The sequence below is a fragment of the Panthera pardus genome, unplaced genomic scaffold (genome assembly GCF_024362965.1).
Source record: "Panthera pardus isolate Hobbes unplaced genomic scaffold, ASM2436296v1 HiC_scaffold_20, whole genome shotgun sequence".
Lineage (NCBI taxonomy): Eukaryota > Metazoa > Chordata > Mammalia > Carnivora > Felidae > Panthera > Panthera pardus.
In genome coordinates this window covers 93,679,202-93,692,805 of record NW_026526766.1, presented here as the reverse complement: position 1 = coordinate 93,692,805, position 13,604 = coordinate 93,679,202, and the positions used below count along the sequence as shown (strand labels likewise).

The 13,604-nt window shown below is 59.1% G+C and overlaps 1 protein-coding gene across 1 annotated transcript in view; it reads right to left on the bottom strand.

The window, feature by feature from the left end:
- Positions 1-13,604, bottom strand: part of CACNA1B (calcium voltage-gated channel subunit alpha1 B) — a 190,709-nt gene that overhangs the window by 88,208 nt on the left and 88,897 nt on the right. The window contains 3 exon segments of the mRNA XM_053908620.1: positions 1,483-1,700; positions 2,627-3,394; positions 10,890-10,999. Coding sequence (XP_053764595.1) covers positions 1,483-1,700; positions 2,627-3,394; positions 10,890-10,999 — 1,096 coding nt within the window.

The following is a 13,604-nucleotide window of genomic DNA, read 5'->3' as shown; positions in this document are numbered from 1 at the left end:
TCATAATGGCCAAAATTTGGAAGCAACCAAGATGTCCTTCAATAGGTACGTGGATAAATAAACTGCAGTATCCCCAGACAATGGAATACTATTCAGTGTTAAAAAGAAATGAGCTATTGAGCCATGAAAAGACATGGCAGGAACCTGAAATGCATATTGGTAAGTGAAAGAAGCCAATCTGAAAAGGCTATACACTGTATGATTCCAACACGATGACATTCTGGAAAAGGCGAAACTACAGAGATGGTAAAAAAGATCAGGGGTTGCCAGGAGTTGGGGAAGAGGGGCTTGACAAAAGTCAGGTGGGAAGCCTGGGCCGATCCTCAAGTTTATCCAGAGAGACTCAGACCAGGGGGGTTGCTTTCCAGGAGTCTGGTAAGACAGACCCACTATTACCCATGGGAAGGGAAACCAGGGATAGGCCAGGGAAAGCACTCTCCCAAGGAAGCAAAAAGGAGGAGAGCTTAAGCAGCTGGAGCTGGCCATCTCCCATTGCCACACCTAGCACTGTGCACCGGTTCACAGGCCCCAGGTGAGAGCACCTGAGCAAGAGGTAACAGACACAGACATGTGTCTGTGTTTGTGGACACATCTGCAAATACAGGCAACACCAGGTGGTGGCAACTGGTCTACTCGAGACCTAAATCTTCATTTGGCCTTGCACGTCAGCTCTGCTTCTGTGGTATCTTCCCCTCCCCGTGGAACGCCTTCTCTGTCCTCGGCGCTCACGAGAGGTCTATGCACCTTCCACACAGTATGAGGGGACGGTATTTGTCCGTCTTGTCCCTACAAGGTGGAGTGGCCTGAAAACAGGAGCAGTATCTTGTCCACCCTGCACCCTCAGTTCCTGCCCTCATGGTCAGGCAGTCAGGCATGGAGTGGCTGCCCAATCAGGCTCACACTCACGTGTGAGTGAGTGAGTGAGTGAGTGAGTGAAAGAAAAAAGGGGCTGAGGCAAAGGCCTATGGGGATCTTAGTGCAGGGATCATAGGGCAAAGTAAGTCGGTAGGAATACCAGCACCCCGACAACTTCCTCCTCCTCACCCACTAGTTCTCAGCCCCCATCAAGTCTGGGGACATGGTCCTTAGCAGCTTTCACACAACTATGAAGAGCTGTGACCATCCTGAGGTCTGCTCTCCTGATGAGACCGTAAGCCCCAAAGTTCCACTCCCCCCCCCTATCCCCAGCACTCTCACACCATGCCTGGCACTGAGCTGGTAACTTGCACATATTTTTGGAAGGGAGGAGAATAGAGTTTAAGTGGCATGTGATAGCAACAGTGCTCCTCTGGGGCATCGGAAACAAAGAGACATCAAGGCACAGATGCTGACCACAAAGGACTTTGTCTCGAGCTGGTGTAGACAGGCTCACACAGGCATGCTCTGTCCCCAAGCGGCTGCCATGGAGAGAGGGGGACGGGGGAGAGCAAACTGGGCCTGCATAAGGTGGGCCCTGCCCCGCTGATACGGGGAGATACTCACTGGGAACAACCGTGGTCTCCCCAGGAGGGCCGGTCAGCGTCACCGGGATATGCACAGTGGCACTCAGGTCCGAGGGTTGACTGCCCATCCGTGTGACATTCCGCTGATTGTCTGCATCTTCTGGCTGTTCCTCCACCTTCTGTAGGCAGGTGCTGGGCAGTGCATGTACAGGGCCCACACCCATCATCTCACTGGCCTCCAGGTCACAGCGTGGCTCCCTGCAACCAAGAATGCACATCAGACTCTGATGCAGCCCTAAACTCCTAGTCAGTCTGCAAAATCCAGCTCCTTATGCCCTGATGCAAATCAGATAAATCCCTGACCACTTCCTCTGCTACTCTGACATTTCATATGGTTTTCATCACTTTGTACACTTCTGTGTTTTCAGGTCTGAAAAGTAAAAATGGGGCCGACTCAACCTGTCTGTCCCTGGCACACGACCAGGCATGGCTGGCATCACACTATGTATATAAAAGGGAATTATGTGCAGAACGAAGAAGCCCAGAAGAGGGTGTTTCTCTAAGCTACTCCACCTGCGGCCCCTCCAGACCAAAGGCCCCACACAGAACTCTGCACTCAAAGACAGACTCTGGACCTGAGCAGGGGCTTCCAGCTGCCGGGCAGGCGCCCAAGAGTGCTGGCCTCAGCCTGGGGCCTCCTGTCACCCCAGCTTTCTCACAGACTCAGAGTCATGGCCTGTCTCTGCCAGGGAGCAGGCGAGCCAGCTGGTGTGGAGAGCTGGGAGGCCCTTTCTGTCATGGCCACCCAGCCTGGCCCTATTCCTTCCTACCACTCAGCCCCCAGTGGCCTCCTCGGGCCTCCCTCAGGCTCTCTCCAATCTTCCCAAGCCAATGTGTCCCAAACCAGTCCCAACGATTTCGTCCTACACCCTCTCTCTCCTGTGAGCCTTAGAATAACGGCGGACACGCACCAAGCAAACCTGATCCCCATGCGGTTTTAAGGATTTTACACGTCGCCCCAACAGGGCAGGGTTGTCCCCACCGCAGAGAGAGAGGCTGAGACGGAAGGCGGGACGGCCAACCTGAACAGGGACAGCCCCGCACCCCTGAACCCTGCGCCACCGGCACCCCCAGCCCCTCGCCCCTCCGACAGGGCCCCACCTCCGCCACGCGCACTCCCTCACTTGGGCTGATGGTCCCGGAGCTCCTTCTCCTTGTCCCTGTCCTCGACCTCGCCCTCCTTCTCTGCGTCCTCGTGCGTGGGCAGCGCCTTGTGCCGGGCCCGGTGCCGCCGCGCCGGCTCCTCGCCGCTGCCGGCCTCCCGGGGGCCGGCCCGGGGGCCGCCGCGGTGGCGCGCTCGCCGCTCGCCCTTGGTCCCGGGCGCGGCGCCCTCCTTGCCCTGGTCGGGTGCGTGCCGGTGGGCGCGGTGGCGCCGGGGCTCCCGCTCGGCCGCCTCCTCCGGGGAGCCGCGCCGGTGGTGGCGCCGGCCGCCCTCGGGGCCCGGGCCGCGTCCGCGCTCGCTCCGGGCCTCCTTGCTGCGGCTGCGGTGCGGCCGCGCCCGCTCCTCCCGGGCCCCGGACTCCCCGCCCTCGGCCTTCGGGGCGTCCGCCCTGTCCTGCTCCGCCGCCGCCGCCGGGGCCGCTGCCGGGGCCTTGTCGCGGTGCCGGTGGTGCCTGCGGGGCGGGTCCGTGCCCTCGCCGGCCTCCGCGCCCTCGGGCCGGGCCTTGCCCCCCGCGGGGCCCCGCGGCCCGTCGCGGCCCAGCTCCACCACGAGCGGCCGGTCCAGGTGCGTCTTCATGTCCGGCCGCAGGTGGCGCGTGGTGGCGTAGCGCAGCCGCTCCTCGGGGTCCATCTCGCTGTACAGCGCCTCGCAGCTGGCCCGCAGGTTCTGCAGCCGCAGCTGACTGGCCCGCTGCTCCCAGACCGAGCGTGCTTTGGCCGAGTTCTGCGGCCTGCTGTGGGGAGACCGGCAGTGAGCGTCTGCCCCGCCCCCCCACCTCTCTGCCTCGCAGGGGAAGCCACAGATGGTCGCAGCAATGGAGAGATGGCAGAGTGGACGCAGGGAGGAGGGGTGGCAGGAGCCCTCAAGACCCCTGGCAGTCGGTGCAGAGCAGGTGGGGGATACCCAGGGTAACAAGAATTCAGCGCTGCCCTCGCCCCATCCTGAGCCCAAAGACTGAGGGGGGGGGGTGTCCCAGGTGGGGGCTCAAAGCCACCCTTGAGCAGGTGCACAGGGGCCCTTGGCCACGGTTTGCAGGGCAGTGGGAATGATAAGAACCAGCATGAGGTGGCAGACAGGCTTCCAGGGCAGGTGGGCTGCTGGCCAGGAAGACCAAAATGGGGAGAGGTGGGGGGCAGCGTCCAAATGGGGCAGGACTGAGGAAGAGGCAGGAGGCAGGGAGCCACCTGCAGCAGCGCTGGGGCACGGGCCTCGCTGAAGCATACAGCAGAGCTGCCCAGGGGCAGCTGGCCCTAACAGGAGCGAAGAGTAAAGCTGTGACTGCTCCCCGAGGTGGTCAGCCCCATCTGGGCAGCTGCCACTGGGCTCAGCGGCCATTTGCTCCCAGGAGCCCAGCACTCAGGTCGAGGGCTGGAGATGCTTCCTCCCATGGTCCTCAATGCCCTCCTTTCTCCTGGCTCCACAGGGAGCCCCCTTCATCCACCGGCACAGAGAGGAGCCCTCCAGCACCAGGAATGGCCTGTGCTCCAGACTCAGCCCCCAATGCACAGGCTACCAAAGGCCTCGACCACCCTCCAGCCTCACCCACATGGTTACATGTGGGGCTCCACAGCCCAGGGTACATGGGAAGCCCTTTGCATTCTGGGGTCTTTGCTGAATAAGGGTTCCAATGCAGGCGACTCCAGTCCCACCTCAGCCAAGCAGAAACCTCTGCTGAGGCCAGACTCTCCTCCTTCAGCCTCTGGAGGTTTCTGGACCCACCACGGTGGTGGTGGTGGCAGCGTAAGAACAATGCCGGCTGTGGAACCTATATTGTTCAAGGGCCACACTGTGCTACCGGCTGCAATGCCCACCTCATCCGACCCCCAAAACCACCTTTAGGAATTAGGTGCTGCTCTTGTCCCCATTTCACAGATGAAGACACTGAGCCTAGAGGCTGCGACTCACAGAGGGCCCCACGGTGAGCCATTGACGGAGCCAGGATCAGATGCATGCAAAGGCAACACAGAAAAAAAGGTATCTAAAGATGCGAGGCCTTGGCCAGGCCCCAAATGTACTGACACCACAGCCTAGAGTGACAGCCTGAGGGGCCCCAGGCCAACCCTGCCACCAGCTCCAGGGCCCTGGGCCACTGAGCACCATGCTGACCTGCAAAGACAGAGGTGGCCGGGTGGGGGAAGCCCAGTCCCTGCAGCTGGCCTGCACAAAGCATATGATGCTTAACCCTGTCCCTTTGAAGTGAGGTCCGGGCTCCAGTGCGGGGAGCCATTTCCAGGGCAGTGCCTCAAAAGCGTGAAGGCAAAAGAGTACGCTGTCTGTGCCTCACCCGGGAGCCCATGTGGCAGACAGGCCAGGGCAACACAGGGGGGACAACTGTTAGCCTCTCTGGCCATCTGCTACCCCACAGCTTCAACTGCCACCCAGGCCCTGAGCTGCCTCCTCTGACACACCAAAGCCATGCGGCCCTACTCCTGGGGACGCCTTGCAACACAACCACCCTCTGTTTCTCTGGCTTCAGACTAAAGGCACGGGGGACCTACCCCATCCCAGGCTGGCACCGAAACAGAGGACCCAACTCTGAACAACACTGAACCACGTGAAAGGGATGACAGCCTTGAGGGTCACTCCTCAGTCATAAGAGCCCACGAGGGCTGAGACCACAGCAGCAGCAGGGTTAGTGTTAGACACAGCCCAAGACGGTGAGGGGCGGGGAGGTGAGTTCCGTCAGAACAGACAGGCAGTAGAGACAGTGGGAACAATGTTCCGACTCGGAGTGGCCGGGAGCTCCGGTGAGAATGAGCTTGTGATGACATGGCTGTGCCCTCAGGCCAACCCTGGGCTGCAGCTCCTCCTCTGCCAGCAACCAGCTAACCCGCTAGACTGGAGGGTGCCACGGGGCTGGCAGACTCCTCTCGTCTCATAACTTCCCAGGGGAGCAAGACACTGAACACTTGTGTCACGTGGCCCCTCTGGGGCCCTGCTCCTGCTGGGTCTCTCTGCCTCTCTGGGCCCTAGTGCCGCCTGAAACTGTCTGCAACCACCTACCAGTGATGCTGCTGACTTCCTCTCTGGATGTGTCTCTGAGTCTGTGTGCCAGGCCTCTCCTCCCTGTTGGTGTCTGAGTCAGCCTGCACCCACCTGGCTGCTGCCCTGTCCTTGCTCAGTCTGGCCACCGCTGGTCTCTCTGCACCTCTCCACCGACTTCACAAGTAGCAAGAACATGAGAGGGAGAGCCAGGCCAACCATCTGACACACAGGTGACAATGATCCAGGCAAAGCCCTTGTCTAAAAAGGCTCTTTGAGGAGTCACAGGGGGGAGTCGCTCCCCTGATGTCTCGACCCCAGCTTGCTGGTATAGCCCTATTCAGCCACACCTGCCCCAGGCACTGCAGATGCCTGTAGGACCCAAAAAGAAGCCTCACTGGTATGGCCCTGCTTTGAAGTCTCTGGGCTGAGAGAGCCAGTTACCCGCAGCCGCTGATAACGTGAAGCAGCCCCGACTGTGACACCATCAATACCTATGTGCACATTTTACTCCACCCTGCGAATCACTCATCCAGGACCCAGCTTTCTTACCCTGTGAGACATCAGGCCCCAACAGCCAGCAGCTCCAAGTGCTTGCGGGCAAGCTGAACCTGGCTCTGTGCTGGCTGAGTAGGGGGCAGGTGTCTCAGTGATGGCAAGGGCTCCCACAGCACCAGAACACAAAGCAGGCACCCGGCTACCTACTGACTACACCCAGGCACTCCGGGGACTTCTCACCTGCAGGGGTTGGTCTGACCCTTGGGAGGAAGCCCCTGGGGACAAGCCTCCCAGGACAACTTCCCCCGCCAGACTGGCGTCACCTCCAGGAGGGCCACACTGAGGTTTCTATGGCTCTATCTCAGGCTCTGGCTGATCTAACATGAGACAGCAACTCTGATCTTGCTGGCACAACTTCCTAAGGGTCATAGATACACCCCCTCCCAAGTGAAAAAGGAGTGGGGAAGGAGGACCCCGTGAATGTCCTCTGTGAGTCCTAATGAACGCTCTCCGTCACGGGAACCGTAAGGAGACAGCACCCATTGGTGCCCAGCGGTGGTCACCTCAGGAGAAGCGAAGGTGCTGAAGACACCAGAGAGACAGCACATGGACAGACAGCAGACAAGACGACCAGGAGGGAGAGGAGAGGGGCCGAGCTCAGAGAGGCTGATGCCCGTGAACAGGACTCAGGGACGTCGGGAAGCATGCCCACTGTCCCCCGCCAGCTGCAGAAGGCTTTCCCGGAGCTGCCCCTGAAGCAAGTGATTTGAGGTGGAAAAGCAGTTAGGGGTGGAGGGAGGTGTTCGCATGTAGCTGTCACGAAGCCACAGACGGGGATCGTAGCAGAGCGACTCACGGTGAGTTTATGCTGGAGACAGATGAGCTGTGAGATGCAGCACCTCGCGTGTGCTTTACAAAACTGCACATGCAAAAGACAAAACAAACAAAAGTGAGAAAACCAGAGAGGGCTCTAAAGGACAAGAACATGTTTAAGCCACGTCAGGTCAGGGCGCAGGCTGCAGTGTAAATCTGGGCAGGAGGCCAGGGACGCTTCCATCAGAATGGGCACCGGCCGAGACCTCGGGGGAAAAGAGAAGTTGAGAAAGAAAGAGCATCCGGCAGAAAAGTGGCGCTAAGAAAGAACACAGCACACCCACCACGGCTGGAAGAAGAGAAGCCGGGGTCCTGCTGCCCATCCGCTACGGCCCAGCACACTAGGCCCCTAAAGGGCAGCCGGCTTGGAGAGAGCCAGCACCACTTGTCCGAAGTTCCAAATGGCCCTCCCCTGCCTCTTGGTGTCCCACGCCCACGGGGCTGCGGTGGGATGACCTAGGCATTCGCCTTGCCTTCAAGATGGGAGCAAAGCCAGCCAGCACGGGACACCTGCCCTTTGCTGCTTCACCTGGGCCCTGCTGCCTGACCACCTGGCTCTGTCCCAGCCCACCTGACCCCATCGGCTCCCCAGGCTCTAAACCACATGCCTCCAGCTCACCACGACCCTTCCCAGGGGCTAACAGGCTACATGACCAACCCACTTCCTTCGGGTATAGCTCCAGCCATTTCCCAGGGACTTTCTGGAAGCTTTTCCAAAACCAACAGAGAGAAACCAAAGATCTCCACAATCATTCCCCTTTAAGGCAGTTCCCCAGGTGGCTTCCCAGCAACTCCTTCTCAAGGCCGAGTCTACACACATTCGTGAGGAGCCCAGAGCAACTCACTCGCCTGCAGGTCCTGGGCGCAAACGTGTGTGTGTGAGTGTGCAAATCAGTGTATGACTGAACGTGAGTGCGTGGATGGTGTGTGAGTATACGAGAGTGTGTGAATGAGTGTGGGGTTATGAGTGAGCATGTGTGTGTATGTGTGTGAACACGTGTGAGTGACCAACCAGGTGAGTATGAACACGTATGAGCACAAACAGGCATGACAGTGAGCGTCAGGGGGCTGTGACTCCGATGAGGTAAGTGAACTGTGTGAGTGAGTGTGTACACCAGCATTCAGAAGTCCAGGTGAGGAGAAGGGTGACAAAGTACAGAGAACCAGGAGGGCCATGTCACCCTTACCGTCCCTTCCCTCCCAGGGGCCTGAAGTGGCCGTCACCTGGGGCTGCAGCCCAACTCCAAGGGACAGGGACGCCCCTCTGAGGAGGCGTGGAACCCTCTCCCCTCAGGCTCTGTGTGAGGCTGCACAAGGCCCAGGAGAGCCTCTCAAACACCAAGGACATGAAGGGCCACCCGGCATCGAGGCGTCACAGAGAACATCTGGACCAGTCCTCCCCTTGCACAGACCACACGGCATGGCTGCAGGGAGTGTCACGGCGAGTGTCACTCGGGCGCTTCACTCTAACCCCACCCCAGCAGTGGGGAAGAAGCAGGCATTGCCCGTCTACCCAACACTACTCACCAGGAGAACAGAAACAGTTGGGAGGGGGGCCAGCGGACAGAGGACAGACAGACACCGGGGCTCTGAGCCACGGCTTCCAGGGCTCAGAGGTCTCCACACAAAGAGGAGAGCAGACATTCACACGCCCGGGAGTTCAGACCCCGCCCAGCGTGTGGGATCTTCAGTGATCACGTCAGACTGACCACCGTGTCCAGCAACAGCAGACCAGGACATGCTGCAGAGGACAGCAACCCAAAGCCACATCCCAGGAGAACCCGTGGGACCTACAGCCCAGGCAGGGGGACACACGTGCCTGGCTGACAAGCTGACACGGAGCTCAGGACCTGCTGTGAGGCAGAATACCTGTGCAACCCCAGGAACCCCACCTAGGAGAAAAGAAGCACCACAGTGGAGATGGGGCCAGCAGCTGGTGTTATACCCTGGCCCGGGGTTACCAGTCTGCAACCTTGTTCTTACATAGCAGTATCCCCAGATGAGGACAGGGACAGAGGAAGAGCATCCAGACCTTTCTTGGTGGCCTGACATGCTCTGTGTGGTGGTGCTGAGGGCCCCGGCACTTGCCTCTCTGAGATCCTGGCCCTGATGGGAACGGGTGCCCTGCCACATGCCCCCAGGGAAGAGGCAGCTCTGACAGGCATCAGGCCCATGGGACAGCGCACTCACCTCCAGAGCGAGCAGAGAGGGCAAACGCTGAACTGAAACCCACAAGGCCCATGAAGAAGTCAAAGGCTCATCTACCACCCTTGCTGAAGCAGACCACCAGTAGCTCACAAAGCTCAGGAGAAGGGGCCGTCTGCCAGGTCACCACAACCTCCTCAAAGCCAGCCCAGGACCAAGCCGACCAAGTCACTGAGCCAGCCAAACAACAAAACAGAGGCAACTAAACCCTGAGCACCCCAGCAGCTGTCTGAGAAATGACTGCTGTGTCTTGCCTGGCTCCCCGCAGGCCCCCTGCACCCCTGCCTGGGCCCCCCAGGGGCCTGTGATCTCCTCTGGCTTCTTCTCTCCCAGAGGCCAGTGCTTCCTGCTTGGCTTAGGGGCAGGTCCTCTGCAAAGGCCTTCCTAGAAAACAGGTCGTCACTCTTGGGACTGCTGAACAAGAACGGGGCTGCTATGATACACACTCACGCACAAGCAGACACACGCGTTCCCTCACACCTGCACACCCACACTCCCAGCAAACACATCCACATGCCGGCACATACACTCAGCAGCACAGATGCATGTGTCACCACAGATGTACCTGTGGCTGTTCCTGGTGCCCACCAGGTGGGTCCACATGGGAAATGGGAGGTGTTTGGTAGGGTGGGGTAGGGTGGCACTGAAGACAAGCCAGCTCCAGACAGATTCAGCCTGGCTCAGAGAGCGAGCTCCCCACAAACACAGAGCTTCTCTGTGCTCTCTCATGGCCACGCTGACAGCAGGCCAGACCTTCCTTCCCCCTTCCCATCCCTCTCTTCCCCCGGCAGTGACCTCCCTCAGCATACTGCAGCCTTTGGCCCTAGGCTGTCCCAACTCTGAAGGCCCTAAGACCTCCAGATGTGGTTCTGCAATGTTCCTTCAAGCTCAGCTGAACCTCGGGATGACCAGCCTCCCTAAGGAAGCTTCAACCCCGCCTTCACCTTTTCTCATCAGCAAGGCTTCCCCTTGACCTCTGTCCCAACACAGAAACCTCAAAGACAATTTAGGAAACTGCATTAAGTCTCTTGGGCTGCTGAAATACCACCTAGAATCTTTGGGTTCACAAAATACATTCCTAAAAAGCTGTGCAGAAAACAGACGTATGGAGGGGCGACTGGGTGGCTCAGTTGGTTAAACATCTGACTCAGTTTCAGCTCAGGTCGTGATCTCACGGTTCATGAGTTCACGGAGCCTGGTTGGGATTCTCTCTCCCTCCCTGCGCGCTTTCTCTCTCTCTCTCTCTCTCTCTCTCTCTCTAAATGAACAAACTTTAAGAAAATTATAAAGTAGACATATCGATACCTTACCCCTGACTCACAGTCTTTGCCCCAGCTAGGAGCTCTGGAGCCACCCAAGACTGTCAAGGGCTTAATCAGAGCCGATCCCACCCATGACGGGAGGACCACGCATCGTCACACCTTGCTCCAACTCAAACTGGGAGAAGCCATGGAGGCTCTTCCTGATGAACCCTCTGCTCACAGATTCCTGCAGGAGGGGAGCCGTTCCCTCTCATCACAGCTCCTGGGGGAGGCTGTGTCCCAAAAAGCTCCAGCCGACACAAGGTGCTCCAAGGAAGCCCCCGGAAGGAGTGCCCTGCTGGGGGCCCAGCCAAGAGACTCTGCAGCAGCCCCCACCGCCCCGCAGTCCACCCCCAAGAGCCTTACGCAGCAGCAATAGAGATGTTTGCGGCAGACATGGGGCTCACTTCAGCCACTTCTTTGGCCTTTTGCAGAGCAAGCTTCTGATTGGCTGCTTCTTCCATCTCCTCTTCATCCTGTTTGAACAGACAGAGGTGTGCAGCTGGCCTTGGAGCTCTTCCTTCCATGGTCTAGGAGTCCTTGCTGCCCTCTGGACCAGTGGGCCAGGCAGCAGCCCCTGCGTGAGCACAATCCATCCAGGCTCCAGCAGCGAGCACCAGTCCCACGCAAGCCCTCTGGCGGCCTGTACCTGCTGCTCCGGGCCGTGTTCCACAGGATTCCTGCCTCAGCACCCTCTTGCCATGGGCCAGTCCCAGGGTGCTCACAGCTGGTGATCCCAGCCCTGAGCCTGCACCCCGACGCCATACACAAGCTCAAGCCACAAGGACCTAGCGGCTGCCTGCACACGTGTCCCACGGTATCTCGGACTTGGCTCTGCCAAAACGCAAGCCCAGCCCTCCTTTCCTCCCACCTGCCGCCCCCGCACCTCGGGGACACCTGTCTCGCCTGAACAAAGCCAGCCTCTGCCCCACAACTGTGGGCAAGGTCAAGGGGCAGGACTCTGCACCCTGAGCCTAGGTCCCGGCTCAGCATCACCCACAGGAACTGTCACCGGGCGAGGGTCAGGCATAGCTACCTCACAGCCTTTGAGCTTTCCTACCGGGACCCGTCGGATCACATCTGTCTACCTGTCCCTAGCAGTGGCTGTGAGAAGTCCCTTCTTGTGTCCCCCAACACATGGCAGCCACTTACAATGCCTGATGGTATCCCCTCCCCCACCAAGTTTGTGGGAAGGACCCCCATGGCTCTCTGACACAGATGTAGATATCCTGCCCTGCCTCTGCCCCCTCCGTGGGAAGGGGAGTGGACTTCTGGGCAGACCCTCTGGCCCCGACCCCACGTCACTGGGCAAAACCAACATGCTCTGCTTCCAGGATCTAGATGAAAAGCTCTGGGCTGAGCCCATGAGCCCGTGGAGGGAAACCGAGGGCTCCACGTCCTCCACTTACACTGCTGAGACCACTGTTATTTCCCCCAAACCCAACCCCAGGCCCACCTGGCTTCCACGGAAGCTGATGTTCCCACTGTGGCCCAAAACATCCCTAAATATTATCCTAGAGGCCCCAAAATGGCAAAAATTAAAACCCCTGTTAGCTGCCTACAGATTTCCCACCACAGCGAAGAGGTCTTCAAGCTTCAGGCCCCAGAGAGGAGGCGAAGCTCCATCTACCACAGAACACCCCTATCGAGGTCCTTCTTCAAGCTGCGGGCTCCATCCTGGTTTACAGCCCTCTGGGCAGAGAGGACAGGTGTTCTACAAACAGACTTCATAGAGTTTATTTCCACTTTGAAAAGAATGTAATACTGTAATACGTTTGTGGGAATGTAAAGGAAGGAGAGCCAGTCCAGGAAATGCCCCCACAGCCTAACACAGGCCTCCACCTGCTCCACCTCCCAGGGAAAGACGATTCCTGAATACGGGCAGTTGGTCCGACATCTCACAGGGTGTCTCTGCATGGAGACAGGGCCCCGAGGACATCGCTTCCTTGGTGTGTTCTCACCCACAGCACGACCCGAAGAGACGGCGAGAACTTCAAGCTCAAGCTCACCCCTGCACCAACACAGCTGGTGCCCAGACCACCAACGCTGCTGGGCACCCCCATTTCATGTGGTCCCAGAAATCCTGACACCAAGATATGTTCTGCGGATGCAGGGGATCCCCCTGACCCCACCACCCGGAAGCCCAGCCTGGGGCCAGGAACAGTCATTCTCCAGCCACTCCTAGATGGCAAAGCCCAGTGTTGGCCCTGGCGGACAACAGGAATGAGCAGGCCAGTGGGACTTCCAGGTCCTCAGGAGGCAGCAGCCAGAGCAGGGTAGGCGTCTATACCCCCAGGCACCACCACGGCCCAGGCCTGGGCCCGGAGAAGAGGAAGTCTGAGCAGAAACCAAGGCAGACACACTGAATAGGCCTGCCTCCCCCTGGAGCACTCCTCCCAGAGAACAGAAGAGGGTGGCAGGGCACCTGACACCTGTCGGAAGCACCGTGGCGTATCTGCACACACCCATACTGACTGCAGAAACGTCCTGAACTTGCCCTCCTCAGGGAAAGCCCAAGTCAAGCTCACCCCAGAACAGAGATGATGTTGACAGTCGGGATGTGCTAGATAGTGAGGGCAGGACTGTGTCAGACACACAGAGGAATGTGCACAGGTGTGAGCTCCAGCATACACACGTGTACATGGACAGGTGCACAAGCAGGCCACATGCTCAGCCAAGATGGCAAGCACGTGGGGTTCTGCAGCAAGGGAGCACTCCCTTCAGGTGGCCCAGCGAGGCAGCAGGACCCTCCTCCTGGGAGCCAGGGCTGCACTGTCCATGGCTGTGAGGGTGAAGGTGACCAGGCAGGGGGCTGTGTCATCGGGAAGGCAACCACAGGGGAAGCCATGTATAATCACACCCCCCACCAGGCTCAGGGACAAGAGGAGAGTATTAGATGCCACCCGCTAGGCACAGCCAGGAGAAGAGGCTGTCCCGCTGCGGCACAAACAAGCTGACAAGGGGGCAGCAGCTGCTCCTCCAGGCTCCAGCCAGGCCTGGCATCTGAGGACAGAGCTGCCCGGTAACTGCCTGAGCTCAACCATGCACACTCCAGACTGGCCACAGGGGCCCCTCACCTCC